This window comes from Astyanax mexicanus, chromosome 3, assembly GCF_023375975.1.
Source record: "Astyanax mexicanus isolate ESR-SI-001 chromosome 3, AstMex3_surface, whole genome shotgun sequence".
Taxonomy (NCBI): Eukaryota; Metazoa; Chordata; class Actinopteri; order Characiformes; family Acestrorhamphidae; genus Astyanax; species Astyanax mexicanus.
Window position 1 is genome coordinate 17,020,446 of NC_064410.1, and position 16,378 is coordinate 17,036,823.

General features: G+C 36.3%; 1 protein-coding gene across 1 annotated transcript; it reads right to left on the bottom strand.

Moving 5' to 3' along the window:
* Positions 1–3,507: 3,507 nt before the first annotated feature.
* Positions 3,508–13,944, bottom strand: LOC103023145 (ectonucleotide pyrophosphatase/phosphodiesterase family member 7). The gene is made up of 7 exons (XM_022686299.2): positions 13,670–13,944; positions 13,456–13,583; positions 11,886–12,031; positions 7,361–7,993; positions 5,480–5,711; positions 4,222–4,351; positions 3,508–4,014 (listed from the first exon to the last, which is right to left on the bottom strand). Exons 1-7 carry the CDS (start codon positions 13,792–13,794, stop codon positions 3,960–3,962), a joined length of 1,449 nt encoding a protein of 482 aa, XP_022542020.1. The 5' UTR covers positions 13,795–13,944; the 3' UTR covers positions 3,508–3,959.
* Positions 13,945–16,378: the final 2,434 nt, after the last annotated feature.

Here is a 16,378-nt window from a genome sequence, read left to right on the forward strand (position 1 = left end):
TCTTAAGAACAGAAAACTCAAAACTGGTGTGTTTTTATAGGGCAGGGCACCAACATGTAAATGTTAACATGTTGTGTTCAATAAAACCATGCAAACATAGATTTTCTGTGGGTATTAGTTTAAGCAGACTGTGTTTGTCTATTGTTGTGACTTAGATGAAAATCAGAACACATTTAATGACCATTTTATGCAGAAATCCAAGTAATCTCGAAGGGTTCACTTAATTTTTCTTGCAACTGTATATTATTCGTGTTTAAATGTATGGTTATGAACAAAATGGTTGGTACATGTTTTCAATGTGATGCAATATCAAAAGAATAGTTTGTTTCAATTGTTGATTTAAAATGAATGACTAAATTGTATATGCCTGTGAGTAATACAGTCATATGAAAAAGTTTGGGCACCCCTGTTAATCTTAATCATTTTTAGGTCTAAATATTTGGGGGTTTGCAACAGCCATTTCAGTTTGATATATCTAATAACTGATGGACACAGTAACATCTCAGGATTGAAACAGAACAGAACAGAAAATGTGCAATATGCATTAAATCAAAATTTGACCGGTGCAAAAGTATGGGCACCCTTATAGTTTTATTGATTTGAATACTCCGAACTACATTTTACTGACCTACTGAAGCACAAAATTGGTTTGGTAACCTCATTGAGCTTTGAACTTCATAGCCAGGTGTATCCAATCATGAGAAAAGGTATTTAAGGTGGCCAATTGCAAGTTGTTCTCCTATTTGAATCTCCTCTGAAGAGTGGCATCATGGACTCATCAAAACAACTCTCAAATGATCTAAAAACAAAGATTGTTCAACATAGTTGTTCAGGGGAAGGATACAAAAAGTTGTCTCAGAGATTTAACCTGTCTGTTTCCACTGTGAGGAACATAGCAAGGAAATGGAAGACCACAGGGACAGTTCTTGTTAAGCCCAGAAGTGGCAGAATAAGAATGGTGAGAACAGTCAGGGACAATTCACAGACCACCTCCAAAGAGCTGCAGCATCATCTTGCTGCAGATGGTGTCACTGTGCAACAATACAGCGCACTTTGCACAAGGAGAAGCTGTATGGGAGAGTGATGCGAAAGAAGCCATTTCTGCAAGTACGCCACAGACAGAGTCGCCTGAGGTGTGCTTTTGCATATCACACCACAGATTTTCAATAATACTCAGGTCTGGGGTCTGAGATGATCATTCCAGAACGTTGTTCGTGTTCCTCTGCATGAATGCTTTAATAGATTTTGAGCAGTGTTTAGTGTTTAGGGTCGTTGTCTTGTTAAAGTAGGCTATCCAGCCCCGGGGCAACTTCAACTTTCTCACTGATTCTTTGTCTTTGTTTGATATTGACTGGAATCAATGCAACACTTAACTTTAACAAGATTCAATATACCTGCACTGATCACACAGCCCCACAACATGATGGAACCATCAATCAATTTTACTGTGGGGAGCAGCAAAGTGATTGTCTTGGAATGCTGTGTTCTTTTTCCACCATGCATACCACCCTCCAAATAACGAAATTTTAGTTTCTTTAGCCCCCAGCACCTTATTCCAAAATGAAGCTGGCTTGTCTAAATGTGCTTTAGCTTTAGCATACCTCATGCGACTCTGTGGCGTGTGCACATTACTCTCCCATACAGCTTCTCCTTGTGCAAAATGAGCTGAATAGTTGAACGATGCACAGTGACTCCATCTGCAGTAAGATGATGATGTAGGTCTTTGGAGCTGCTCTGTGGGTTGACTATGACTGTTCTCACCATCCTTCTCCTCTGATTATCTGAGATTTTTCTTGTTCTGTCACTTCAGGCCCAAGAACTGTGCCTGTGGTCTTTCATTTCCTCACTCTGTTCCTCACAGTGCAAACTGCAGCTGAAATCTCTGACATAGCTTTTTATATTCTGCTTCTAAACCATGATGTTGAACAATCTTTGTTTTCAGGTTATTTGAGAGTTGTGTTTTGAGGCTCTCATGTTACCACTCTTCAGAGAAAATACAAAGAGAAGTAAATCCAGCAGTTGGCCACATTAACCCTTTCTCATTATTGGATTCACCTTTGTATGTAGGTTAAGGCTAAATGAGCTAACCAAACTAATTTTGTGTTCCAGTAATTAGTGCTAAAGATATTTAAATCAATAAAACTACAAGGGTTCCCAAATTTATGCACCTGCCTTATAAAAAAAAAATATTGCACACTTTCTGTAAATCCTATAAACTTCATGTCACTCATCAAATATCACTGTTCATCTGCTATATGATACAATTAACTAAAATTGCTGATCCAAACAACCAATGATTTATGAAGGAAAATCGTGAAAATTATTGTGGTGAACACATTTTTTAATACCACTGTATACTGTATATATAAACATCTCATTCCCTAACTGTGTGAGAATTTAAATTCAGGTTAACTTTAATTAACTTTTTATTACTATGGATAAATACCATTAAAAATAGTGTTATTGTTTTCTTAGATGTGTCTAATGAACCATGTTCTTAGCTTTTTTGCTAAATTCATTTCTAATTTTTTTGTTTGTTTTTAGGTCAAGTAAGAGAACTTGATGAGTGACACTGTTAAACCCACTGGTTTGGGTATAGTTTTGTAGTTGTTTATGAATGTTTAAATATGAAAAATAAATACAAAAAATAAAAATAATGATGAATAATTATGAATACACTATCAAATTAATCAACATTAATTTATTGTATTATTTGTATATTGTTTTACTGAACAAGTAAAAGAAATAAATATATGCAGTAGCAATAGTTTTATATTTTATTTTTATATTATTATATTATAATATTTTGTCTAAATGTGATGATTTTATTTTTATATTATTTTATTCATATATTGTACCTCTTTTATTGACAGTTGTCATTTTAGACACATCGTATTACTGTAATTTTTTTACAGTTAACTTTAGACTTGAACACATTTACAGATGCATATTCACTTAAAATGCGTACACACCGAATAAAAATATAAAATACAAATTGTGTTTTTAGTTACTTTGAATGGTTCGGCAATTGATTAAGTATATATATACATATATACATATTTTTCACTTAATTGTTTTCATTTGTTTAAAATTAATCTCCAATGTAGAAAATAAACATAATAAAAAAATAAAGAAAAGCATTGAATGAGACGTGGCTTAACTCTTGAATGGTACTCTTGAACGGCCACAAGGTTGGTTTGAATCTAGTGATTATTAAATATTACCTACGCATTAACCACAGAGTATCCTTTACAATACATGTAATTGGGTTTAAAGACACCACAAGCGTCCTATGCAAGCTACAGACAAAGCTGTCATTATAATATAATATAATATAATATGATTTTATAATAATATAATATAATATAATATGATTTTATAATAATATAATATAATATAATATAATATAACATAACATAACATAATATAATATAGATTCCACCACGGAAATATTTTTTCTCCCTCAAAATTGGCGGTAGCTGGTGTTTCAGGTGGTGAACTGCAAGCAGTTCCCTTTGAGTAGAACGTTAAGAATAAGGACTGAGTCGGGTTACTCGTTAATCTTAAATTAACGACCAAACTTAAGTACCAGTTAATGAAGTTCTTAGTGTTAAGAAACTTTTGTGAAACCAACCCCTGTTCTCTTAATGTTGGCTGATTCAAGGGCTTATTCTGATCATATTCTGGGGGACCTTTGCCTCAAGAATGGCAAAGGTTAGTTGTGCAATTCACAATACTGAGGAACTCCATTTAACTTACCTTCACCATTTTTGCAAAATTGTTTTATGCTGTTATACAATGTTATTGTATATTAATAATGAAGGTAATGTGCGTTTTTCGGAAAATGGGGACAGCTCATAAAAAACACACAATTATTATACAGCATCTTTCTGATTGTTTGTTTGTTTGTTTGTGTTTATATTCTAAAGCTTTGACCAGTCCACAAAGCCAATAGCAGTTTAAAAGGAAGCTTCCTTTGTCTGACATTCTTCAGTCTTCCCCTTGTTGTCATTTCTGTAAAATAAAAGAAATAAGTAACTGTGTGAAGACCTTGTTAAAGAAAACCACGAATATGTTAATAAAAACTCACCAATAACAGATCATTACCAGAATTGTACTCAAGAAGTAAGTCCTTAATAAACTCTAAATTGTTAGCAGCAGGATGTAAGTGTAGGAACTGAAGATATTTAGATGTTCTTCCTCTGGGAAAACAAAGCGTACCTCTGTTCGCTCCTTCGGCGTTTGATGACGTTGCTAATGAAGATGAAAACAAATGTGCTGAATATAACCCCAGCCACTGCCGCCAGCCCAATGAATACACCAGTGTGAACATCACGTACAGAGTTTTTGTCTATAACAAGGAGAAAGAGAAAGAGAGAGAGAGAGAATAAATTGTAGAAACATATCTGGTTCTCGTATCCAGTTCACAAATGGTCTGTGGCTGAAGATCTTCAAAACCAGGAGCACCTGACTCGATCTTGTTCGATCAGGTGATGTGAACATTGGTTAAGATAAGCTCCTGAAAAGTTAATGTGAACATCAGTGCACCTGGTTTAAAGCCTCTGTGACACTAAACAACTGAATTAACTGAAGTATGTCCACTAAAGTCAGTGTGATGGAAATGATTACACACATAATTTCTGTACTGGAACAACATAGCTGGAAGATCTGTGAGCTGGATTAGTATTGTCTCTGCATAATAGCTGAGAATTTAAGTTCCTGCATTCCACATCAGTCTTATATTTAATTATTTTCTTCTAAAGGTCCACCATTTGTGGGCATGTGTGTGCGTATCTGTATCCATGCTTTGTTTCAGTTTTACCATTTTGCAACCTTTCTTTCTGTCTTCAAATTTAACAGACAGACAGACAGGTTTTGCTTCTGTGCAGGTTTATGTAAATACCACCGACTCTGTTTGGATGATTATATTGTGCCTCATTCAAAAATCAGTCCTTATACTCCCTGACAAAAATCCACCTCAAGACCAGCTGGTCATCCAGAAAAAAAACACTGGTAGGCTAGTTTCTTAACCAGATCTCGTCAACTAGATTTTTTAGCAGGGCTGTCAGTGTGAAGAGGTGGGGCTAATCTGCTGCTAGCTATGTGCTGGTTTTCCTGACATCAAATAAATAGTGCATTAAAAGTTTGTTGTTTTTTACTTGTTTTTTTTTTTTTTTACTTAAAAAGGCACATTAAACCTTTTATAGGCCATTTAATATTATTTTGGTGGTATATGATTTGTATGATGATAAACGTGCTTTACAGTCAGTAAAAGTCATATTTTAAATCTTACTTAAACAGGGGCATAAGGATCTAGCATAAAGGATGCAAAAGCTCAGTTTTAAGTTTAGATTGTCTCTAATTACCATTTGTTAGGATTGCATGATTGAATCAACAGGTCCTGACTGGCAGCTTTCCCAACATGTCTAAAATAGATTGTGTTTTACATTCATCTGGGAGATTCAGGGAGGAAGCTCACCCTCTGGTACAGAAGAGATCAGCATGGCCCGTGTGGCATCCAGGTGACCATCATTAGGTTCAGGTGTGATGTCCAGCAGGTGGCACATTAGCGGATAGATGTTCACTGTCTCAAATGGCTCCACCTCCAGGTTCTTCCGAAAGGCCGGCCCCACTGCCCGGAAGAACGGTTTCATGTCCATATTCTCATTGTCAAAGCCATGCTCCCCCTTATTTACCTGTACTGGAAAATACTTCCAGCAAACAAATAAAAAGATACACAGTGACGAGCACAGACCTGAAAAATTATAGGCAGACACACAGCCACCAGCATTAAATTAACTGTTAATTAATTTGAACTCTTAGCTAAAGGTAATTTGACAGTGTTAGAAATGTAACTGTGTTTCAGTGTTGATCTCATTGCACTGGAGGTTTTAGAAGAGAAACTCTAACAGTTATATTTTAAAGCTCACGATGTGCTGAATGTTAAACAATACATTGCTATCTTAACTATATTAATTCCAACATATTAATATTCATCATCTTCACAAAAGGTGGTGGTTTAATCCTATAATATAACACAAGTGGACATCTGCATGCAGCCCGCATTCAGTCGTCAGAGTTGTAGTCAAATCTTGTGCCTGAGTGAGATTCTGGGGTTATTTATATTTACCAGTGTTTTTTTTTTATCATTTTCTGTGAGTATTTTCTACTTGTTCTGAGAGTTTTGGGGGTAAACAGTTGTATAAAACTGGATTTTTAATCTTGGTGATCATATTGTCATTAGAGTTTAGATTCTCTGCATGGACCCAACTCGATGTTCAACCCAAACTCAGGCCGGGTTGGGCTCAAGAAAATGGTCTGTGATGTAGACCTGCGTTTTTAATTGTATTTTTTATTTTATATAAAGCTATAGCATGATAATCACAATAAAGCAAAGTAATAGATCACACATAGATTTGATTGTAAAAAAAGAAAGTTGTTGTAATCTTATAATCACACAACACTGGCCTGCACAGTGCACACACACCAGCTCCTTCACTCACATTATGCATTATGCATATATGAACATATTTTACTCATTCAAACAACTTGGAATTGGAGTTAAATGCTCAGGTGTGCGCTACAAACGGTTCAAGGGACTATGGTGCCGCTGCAGCCCTGAGAGAGCACAATTGGCCCTGGGTGGGTAAATGGCGATCTCTCCCCACATAACTCCAAAGGGTGATGTCGATCAGCACAAGGCATCCGTGAGCTGATGTATCAGAACCGAGTCGCTGCACTTTCCTCTAAGTGCGCTGTGATGCTACTCGGTAATGCGGCATCAGCAACAGTTCAAAAAGAAGCAGTAGCTGACTTCACATGTATCGGAGGAGGCATGTGCTAGTCTTCACCCTCCTGGTTTTGGGGCATTACTAGTGACTAGGGGGAGTACAGCTGAGTGGGTGGGATCATCAGCATAGCTAATATCAGATTTAAACTGGACTCAGTTTATAGGAAGGGTAAGGCACTGACAGAATGTGCACAGGCTTGGGTAGCGTTGGTCTGTTTTTTTTTGGGCCCGATCTGAGCTCTATTTTTCATGAACCAGCTTTAAAAGTTAGCTGTGATTATATGCAGTAGAAAGAGCAATGTTACATGCATAGTCCCACCTATCACATAAGTTCAGGGCGTGTCTCACATTTAAAGTCTTAAGTGACTGAAGATCTTGATCATTTTATTATTATTATTTTTTAGATGTTCCTATTATTAATAATAAAAAAAAACATCTATATTCTATATTAAATGTTAATTTCAAATTTGTATTTCTTTTATTTATTTATTTATTATTCCTTATTATTTCTAATTTCTTAGAATTCTTCTACATTTTTCAATCAACCAGTGCACAAGAGTTTTGACTCACCCCATTAATGACGTATCCAGGGTCAGACCAGAGAATGATGGGTAATATGCGATCATTATTTTTGAAATGCAGCCTGGATGGCATTTCCTCTTTTTTGTACACATGGAGGTGTGGGTGAGCTCCCTTCAGGGCATTATAAACCTTCTCCAGCCTCCCTTCCTTGGGCAAGAGCATGCCTGTGGGTCCGTAATCCACCAGGTGGAAGACCAAGTCCTGGAATGAGAATCCTTTAATTTTGGACAGGGTGATCTCCTCTACAAGCCCATTTCGGAAGATTGTGGTCATGCCATGGTCGGCAGTGATGATGATGTTGAGGTGGTTGGTAAGGCCGTTGCGTTCGGCTGAACTGCGCAGGTAGCCGACAGTGCGGTCCACCTGTTTGACCATCTCTCTGCGCTGTGGAGAGTCCGGTCCATACTTGTGACCTGTGCTGTCAGGCTCACCAAAGTACAGGGACACAAAGTCCAGGTCTTTCTCTCGAAACCAGTCGCCCATTACTTTGTCCACATTATTACGCCAAGCTGTTTCATTGCTGTAGTTATAGAACCGTGGTTCCACCTCACTTACTTCAGCACTCTCTCCCTGGTAGGTGGAGGCAGTGCCAGGAAAGTGAAGGGAGCCAGTTGTAAGACCCTGGATGTGAGAGAATATGAGGTTCAGCATTCATCATGACATTTTGACTCATTATAAAGAACAACTTCCAGATTAATAAATCAGTTATTGCACATGAAAAGCAACTGAAACTAAATTCCAATACAATAAACAATCACAGGAGCAGCTACAACATTATCCTTTGTTTGTTAGTGTGTGTTGTGCTGGTACGAATGCAATTTTAAGACCTTTCCACAGATGTTCAATGGGATTTAAATCTGGACTCTCCAGCTCTTTGTTTCCATCCGTCACTGAGTGCTTTTTTTGACGTTTTTGGATTATTGTCCTGTTGAAAGACCCATAATCGAAGACACAAGCCTTTCTGACAAAAGGCCCAACATTGTGACCCAACACTTTGAGCCTGCAGGACAGCTTGAATTTCTTCTGAATGTGATTCTTCTCCTCGTTCTGTTCTCCATGCTTAGCATGTCACACACAGGCACACAATGCAAAGATTGAGTGGACTTCTCTCCATTTTCTTTGATTTAATATATGATTTTTGTTTTGCCCACACCTGTTACTTGCCACAGGTTAGTTTAAACAAGCATCACACGCTTAAAAGTATTTACCCACAATTTTATAAAGATAAGTTAATCATTTTATCTGGCCCATTTTTGGAGTTGTATGCAAAATCATATTAATGTTGCTTTTTTAAGCCAATTGAAGTGTAGACTGTCAGGTTTAATTCCAGAGGTTAAACAAAAATGTCCTACAAAGCTGTGAAGGTGTGACGAAGTTTTCAGGTTTGCAAATTAGAAAGGAGGGCATGATTTACTCAGCAAGGATCAGGTCTCCACATGTCAATTTTAAGTTATGTTTATTTATGGGTTGTACAAGCGGAAGTGGAAAAAAGAGAAAAGAAAAACTGTGTAAAAAGGAAAATAAACTGAATGACATTATCATTGGTCCGGAACTAACATGCATTCTTGCTATGATTTCTCAGCCCCAGTTGGCTTATTCTGGCATAGTATCTGCCAGCTAGTGTGTGAGACTGCAAGGCCACATAGACACAACAAACATTCAAAAAAGATTCCCCACAATTAATACCCCCTGCCTATTTAAACACCAAGCCCCACTCCACCCAGTCAGCCCAGACCCATTTTCTGGCTGGTACGGCTACATAGAAAAAAAACAAACATTACCACAATAGACAATTAACACATAAAACATACAATACACTATTTCATTTACCGGTAAGGATATACAATTTGTATTTCTGCCTGTAACCCTTTTCCTTGTCTTCTCCACAGGTTCCCAGACTCTACCTCCCCCTATTCTACTCTACTGGCCAGTATAAAAGGAAGTCCCGGACCACACTGCACCAAGGATTAGCACAAAGATCAGCCCCACAGATAATTAACACATGCACCAATTACTATTGCATTTCTGTTACCTCGGCTTTAACATAGTATTAGTATAAGTCCCAGTGCCCTTTTACAGTCCTGGTAATTACTGACAGCAAAACAAGGCTTCATGAACCAATGGGGCTTTCCAGCTCTGTTTTAAAGGATGGTAGTTTCAAATTCATGCGCCCCCCAAATTCATGTGCCCCCTTTTGACTTTGAGCAATTGCCCTCCCAAAGGTCTCTGCACGGCTGTGGTAGATTCTATCAATTTCTCTGGTTTAAATGATGTTAGACTATCTGTTTTTTCTGGTTTAATGATGGTATACTATCTGTTTTTTCTGGTTTAAATGATGGTAGACTATCTGTTTTTTCTGGTTTAAATGATGGTATACTATCTGTTTTTTCTGGTTTAAATGATGGTATACTATCTGTTTTTTCTGGTTTAAATGATGGTAGACTATCTGTTTTTTCTGGTTTAAATGATGGTATACTATCTGTTTTTTTCTGGTTTAAATGATGGTATACTATCTGTTTTTTTCTGGTTTAAATGATGGTAGACTATCTGTTTTTTCTGGTTTAAATGATGGTAGACTATCTGTTTTTTCTGGTTTAAATTATGGTAGACTATCTGTTTTTTCTGGTTTAAATGATGGTAGACTATCTTTTTTTTCTGGTTTAAATGATGGTAGACTATCTGTTTTTTTCTGGTTTAAATGATGGTATACTATCTGTTTTTTCTGGTTTAAATGATGGTATACTATCTGTTTTTTTCTGGTTTAAATGATGGTAGACTATCTGTTTTTTCTGGTTTAAATGATGGTATACTATCTGTTTTTTCTGGTTTAAATGATGGTAGACTATCTGTTTTTTCTGGTTTAAATGATGGTAGACTATCTGTTTTTTCTGGTTTAAATGATGGTATACTATCTGTTTTTTCTGGTTTAAATGATGGTATACTATCTGTTTTTTTCTGGTTTAAATGATGGTATACTATCTGTTTTTTCTGGTTTAAATGATGGTATACTATCTGTTTTTTTCTGGTTTAAATGATGGTAGACTATCTGTTTTTTTCTGGTTTAAATGATGGTATACTATCTGTTTTTTCTGGTTTAAATGATGGTATACTATCTGTTTTTTTCTGGTTTAAATGATGGTATACTATCTGTTTTTTCTGGTTTAAATGATGGTATACTATCTGTTTTTTCTGGTTTAAATGATGGTATACTATCTGTTTTTTCTGGTTTAAATGATGGTAGACTATCTGTTTTTTCTGGTTTAAATGATGGTAGACTATCTGTTTTTTCTGGTTTAAATGATGGTATACTATCTGTTTTTTCTGGTTTAAATGATGGTATACTATCTGTTTTTTCTGGTTTAAATGATGGTATACTATCTGTTTTTTCTGGTTTAAATGATGGTAGACTATCTGTTTTTTCTGGTTTAAATGATGGTAGACTATCTGTTTTTTCTGGTTTAAATGATGGTATACTATCTGTTTTTTCTGGTTTAAATGATGGTATACTATCTGTTTTTTTCTGGTTTAAATGATGGTATACTATCTGTTTTTTCTGGTTTAAATGATGGTATACTATCTGTTTTTTTCTGGTTTAAATGATGGTAGACTATCTGTTTTTTTCTGGTTTAAATGATGGTATACTATCTGTTTTTTCTGGTTTAAATGATGGTATACTATCTGTTTTTTTCTGGTTTAAATGATGGTATACTATCTGTTTTTTCTGGTTTAAATGATGGTATACTATCTGTTTTTTCTGGTTTAAATGATGGTAGACTATCTGTTTTTTCTGGTTTAAATGATGGTAGACTATCTGTTTTTTCTAGTTTAAATGATGGAAGACTCTACCTGTTTCTCTGGTTTAAATTATGATAGATTATCTGTTTTTTTCTGGTTTAAAGGATGGTAGACTGTATGTTTTTCCTGATTCATAGGACAGAAGACTATCTGTTTCTCTGGCTTGAAGGATGATATACTATTTGTTTTTTTTGGTTTAAAGATGGTAGACTCTACCTGGCTGCAAGGCTCAACCCCCTTTTTGTGCTAGTGAAATGATTACGCACCCACTGAATCTGAGGCTTTGTTTCTCATCAGTCATGTGATTTTTACGATAAATGACAAAGGCCTCGAACTGGGGCTTCATCTGGCACGCCCCTTTTTGCTCGACACTGGTTCCTAGGCATCGCTGTAAATGTCACATCACTACTGGTGATGGTTAGACTTAATAAAACCCATCATAGAAGCATTTACAGCCATTTATCTACAAAACCTCCTCATTTTGGGGGCTCCAATGTAATTGGACAAATGATTATTTTTAAATAATTTGTGCAATTTCTATAGAATCCCTGAAATGAGAAGGCTTTGTAGATAGATTTTTGTTCAATCCCTTGATTTGAACCTGAAATCTACACTTCAAAAGCTTCTCATGTGTTTAATTTCTAATCCAGTGTAGTGGCACGCAGAGCTCAATATATATAAATATATATAAATTATGAAACATGCCAAGTGTGCATACCTGTCTCTGAGCACTGATCCAGATGGGTACAGTGCCATTATCCCACCAGTCGTTCACAAACTGAGTCTGATAGTATGGTTTCTTTTCAGATGTGATGGTGTTGAACCACATGTTGTGGATCACCCCGTGGTTTTCAATGTATTTACCTGAAAAACAAAATGCTCTGTGTGTCAGTCTGTATTCACTACTCTTCACTGTTCATTACTACAGACAACAGTGCAAAACAGGAGACATGCCCCACACCCATCCAACTACACAAATTCAATCGTGGTCAGCTGAGCAAGTTGTTCCCAACATATAGTTGTAAAAAAGACCTATACTACCACACCTAACTCACCATCAGTGTGGACTTTTGCCTACCAGGGCTACTTTCTCTTAGGTATTCAGTTATAAGTCATGTAATGGTTGATTGTCTGGCTACAGTGGTGTAGACCATACGTGCAAGAAAGGGTTCTTATATATGAGTAATGGTGCATTAACTTTTATTGTTCAGCCTATTGAGTAACCTTTTCATGTCTAATCTAAATAAGCCTGATTTAAGGTGAACATTTTTTGAAACGATAAAAGAAAGAGTTCAGCTGAAGGTCAAGGACATTGATAAAGAGGATATTAGTGACCTATTCTGAAACAATGCTGTGATGAACAGCTGGTTATTTAAGGCACCATGGAATGAGGCAAAGCACAGCAGGTAAAATGTATCAGAAATCCAGAAGACAGTCTGTGAAAATGTACAGTACAGTTTGAGAAACCTGCATATGAGAGAACCTTTTTACTACACTCTTCAGATCTGGAATCTTAGTGCGCTTTTTTACACCTGTATTTCACTTCTTTGGTTCGAATGAGTTTGTTTACTTGGAGCATTTTCTCCCTCTGTTGGGTTTAGTTTTACACAGGCATAAACCTAAAGGCACGAAAATGTGCACGCTACTTAAGACATTAATAAGCATTGCATTTTTTTAAAGGAATGTCTCAATTCATGATTTACAACTTTTCTAAGCAGTACAGTCTAATAATGTTTAATAATGTCTTTATAAGTATCAATTAATAATTAGCTACTTTTTTTATTTAACAATGTTTATTACCGTCCTAATTACTATTATTTGTGACTTTTACAGTAAAACAAACCAAGTGAGCATTATCTGTGTGGGGCGGGGATAATAAAGCAAATACAGGAGGTACGTACTGGTCTGTAATTATATTTTACAGTAAGTCCAGATTAGATTTTTTTAGGTGTATTAATATTATAAAAATGTCTGTCCTTATCAATAAATATTATAAAAAATGACTATTCTTGTTTTATAAATCTGTTTTGCTACATGCAAACTGCTAGGGTACCAGTTAGCAAGCTAAGGATTACACAAATAGCAACAGGAAAAAAGGAATGCAGTATGTCATGGTTCTTTTTAAAAGCGTGAAGCAAAGTTTTTTTGTTACAGTGTGAATTAGCTCTCTGAGACCAGTGTCACAGCGGGGCTCAGCTGGGTTTCAGGTTTATATGATAAAATGCTTTGCTAGCCAACACCTCTGCCTTTGTTACAGTACGGTGAAATTAAGATTAGCTTCTGCCTACCAGTTAGAATAGTAAAGTGAGTGGGACTGGTCATGGTGAAGAAGGCTGGTGTAACATATGGGGCTTTCACTCCATCTCGTGCCATCGCGTCCAGGTGAGGAGTGTCCACATCCCTGTCGTAGTCCCACCTGAAACATCAGTATGATTTCAGTGTAAATAAAGATAAGGAGAGCATAAAGAATGCAGAAATTAAGCATTATCAACATTGATTCACCTGAACCCATCAAAGGAGACCAGAAGCACTTTACTGCGGCTTGGGTTGTGACGTCTGGACACCGGCATGGCAAGAGAAGGTGCAAAAACACACAGACAGACACACACAGTCCACAGAAGGACCATATTTATACAGTTAAAACACAGATCCAGACCAACTTCAGAGTCCAGTGAGCTCAGTCCTGGTAGAGCCCGGTTCTTTCTTCACATTCCACCTGGAGATCCTCCAGTCCACTCTCTTGCTCTCTCTCTCTCTCTCTCTCTCTCTGATCCGCTCTCTCTCTCTCTCTCTCACTCATTTGTTATTTCTATATTGCAAATGGGCAAAGTTTGCTCAGGTTATCTAATCAGATCATATCTCTTAGATTAGAGAGGTGTTGTCTCAGCATGATACACAATGCCAACACTTTTTAATGAACTGATGCCTAATTGCACATCCAGGTTAACTATGTAACTTAAATTTCAATAACAGCCAACATTTATCACATAATGATTCTTACCTTAATCTAAACTTTCAGAGTTTAGAGTGAAATCAGAATCTGGAGTGAGCAGATCTGTTTTAATGCTGTTTTGTCTATATAAATGATTAACTGCATTGCTGGGCCAGTAAAACATGTAGATGTGATGATGTCTACAGTAATGTTTTATGAAATAATGCTCACTGTGTACTTCATTACATTGTAAATTGCCGTTTGGTAATGTAGCCTTATCAGTGTCCACTGTATTTGCTGACATGGTATAGATTTATCTTTTTTTCTGTCTGAAATGAGTTCAGATGAAATGTCCAACCAAGATAAAGACACATTTATTAGATCCTACTTCTCAGAATTGTTCTCACACTTTTTTCTTCCGTATTGTCTGCTGTATCGTTCGTGTACACTCAGGACTGTGAGTATGGCACTGAAGATAACGGCACTGAATCTAAAATTATTACTTAAGTTCATCATATGTTTGTATAGTTGTGTAAATAATGTCTAGAGCATAGGTTTCAACTGATTTCACATCAAAAAATGTGCAGTGGTTCAGGATGCAGGATTATGATACGAATATGACACACCCACACACACAAACAACCCATATATACAGTGCCTTGCAATTTGGCCCCCCTTAAACGAAATATTTTAGATATTTTAAACTTAAAAAAAAAAAAAAATTAAGTAGTGAAAAGTGCAATAATATTCCGCCCCCTTGTGTTAATACTTTGTAGCGCCACTTTTTGCTGCGTTTACAGCTGCAAGTCGCTTGGGGTATGTCATGGTACAGTTTTGCACATCGAGAGACTGAAATTTCTGCCCATTCTGGATGTAGAGTGTTTGTGAACAGCAGTTTTCAGCTCTTTCCACAGATTCTCAATTGGATTCAGGTCTGGACTTTGACTTGGCCATTCTAACACCTGGATACGTTTATTTGTGAACCGTTCCACTGCAGATTTTGCTTTATGTTTTGGATCATTGTCTTGTTTTAAGATAAATCTCTGTCCCAGTCTCAGGTCTTTTGCAAACTCCAACAGGTTTTCTTCCAGAATGGTCCTGTATTCGGCTCCTTGGTGGATTTGCAGTGGTCTGATACTCCTTCCATTTCAATATGATCACTTGCACAGTGCTGCTTGAGATGTTTAAAGCTTGGGAAATCTTTTTGTATCCAAATCCGGCTTTAAACGTCTCCACAACAGTATCTCGGACCTGCCTGGTGTGTTCCTTGGTCTTCATTTGTATGCATTCATATGGAGACTTTATTTATCATCATCAGTCATTTAGGTCAGCATTGGATCATTCAGAGATCCTCACTGAACTTCTGGAGTGAGTTTGCTGCACTGAAAGTAAAGGGGTCGAATAATATTGCACGCCCCACTTTTCATTTTTTTATTTCTAAAGAAAGTTTCCAATATTTTTTTCCACTTCACGATTGTGTCCCACTTGTTGTTGATTCTTCACAAAAATTACAATTTCATATTTTTATATTTGAAGCCTGAAATGTGGCAAAAGGTTGAAAAGTTCAAGGGGGGCAAATACTTTTGCAAGGCACTGTATGTATATAACGTAAATGTATTTAATTGACATTTTAAGTGATAAAATGGGGCTTCTCCGCGCGCCGCAAAACCAGCAAGCTGATTGGCTATTATTACTAAGAGGCGGAACTTAATTCCTGAACCGGCTCCGTGATTGGCGTAAAGAGATTTCCCATTTAGTTTTTAATATTCGGTTCCTACGCCAATGGGTTCTAAATAGTTGTTTTTGTTATTGCTCTTGAAACATTCACTTTGTGCACTTTCACTGTGGGAGATAAAACAAGTTAATATTTTTGTATATTTTACATTACTTGTAAAAGATAAGCTTTTACAATGTTAACTTATCAATTATTTTGTTCATATATTTTTCAAAATCAACATTGTGAATTAAAATATTACTGAAAATTAAGTCTTCAGCATTTTAATAGGGGCTCCCTGATGCCCGCAAATTATAAATAATATCCCGGAAATAATGTGATAATCAACACCCAAAAGAATAATAAACAAAAAAAAAAAAAAAATGGAAAAACTCTTTTAGAAGTATAGATATTTAGTTATAAATTGTACAATTTTACAATTTGCCTAGTATTGTGTAAGCAGCAAATACAAACTTCTATGATGTACACATAGTGGGATAGGTAAGCTTTTATATAAATACAAATGTTTTATTAAATGTTTTAACAGGGACATTCAATGTGTGCC

What these genes read in the sequence shown, in the direction of transcription:
- LOC103023145 (XM_022686299.2), bottom strand. Translation starts at nt 13,794, where the DNA reads ATGGTCCTTCTGTGGACTGTGTGTGTCTGTCTGTGTGTTTTTGCACCT. An exon ending in TCACTTTACTATTCTAACTG is followed by an intron (nt 12,032 to 13,455) that starts GTAGGCAGAAGC and finishes TTTGTTTTTCAG; the next exon opens with GTAAATACATTGAAAACCAC. An exon ending in GGATCAGTGCTCAGAGACAG is followed by an intron (nt 7,994 to 11,885) that starts GTATGCACACTT and finishes TCTCACATCCAG; the next exon opens with GGTCTTACAACTGGCTCCCT.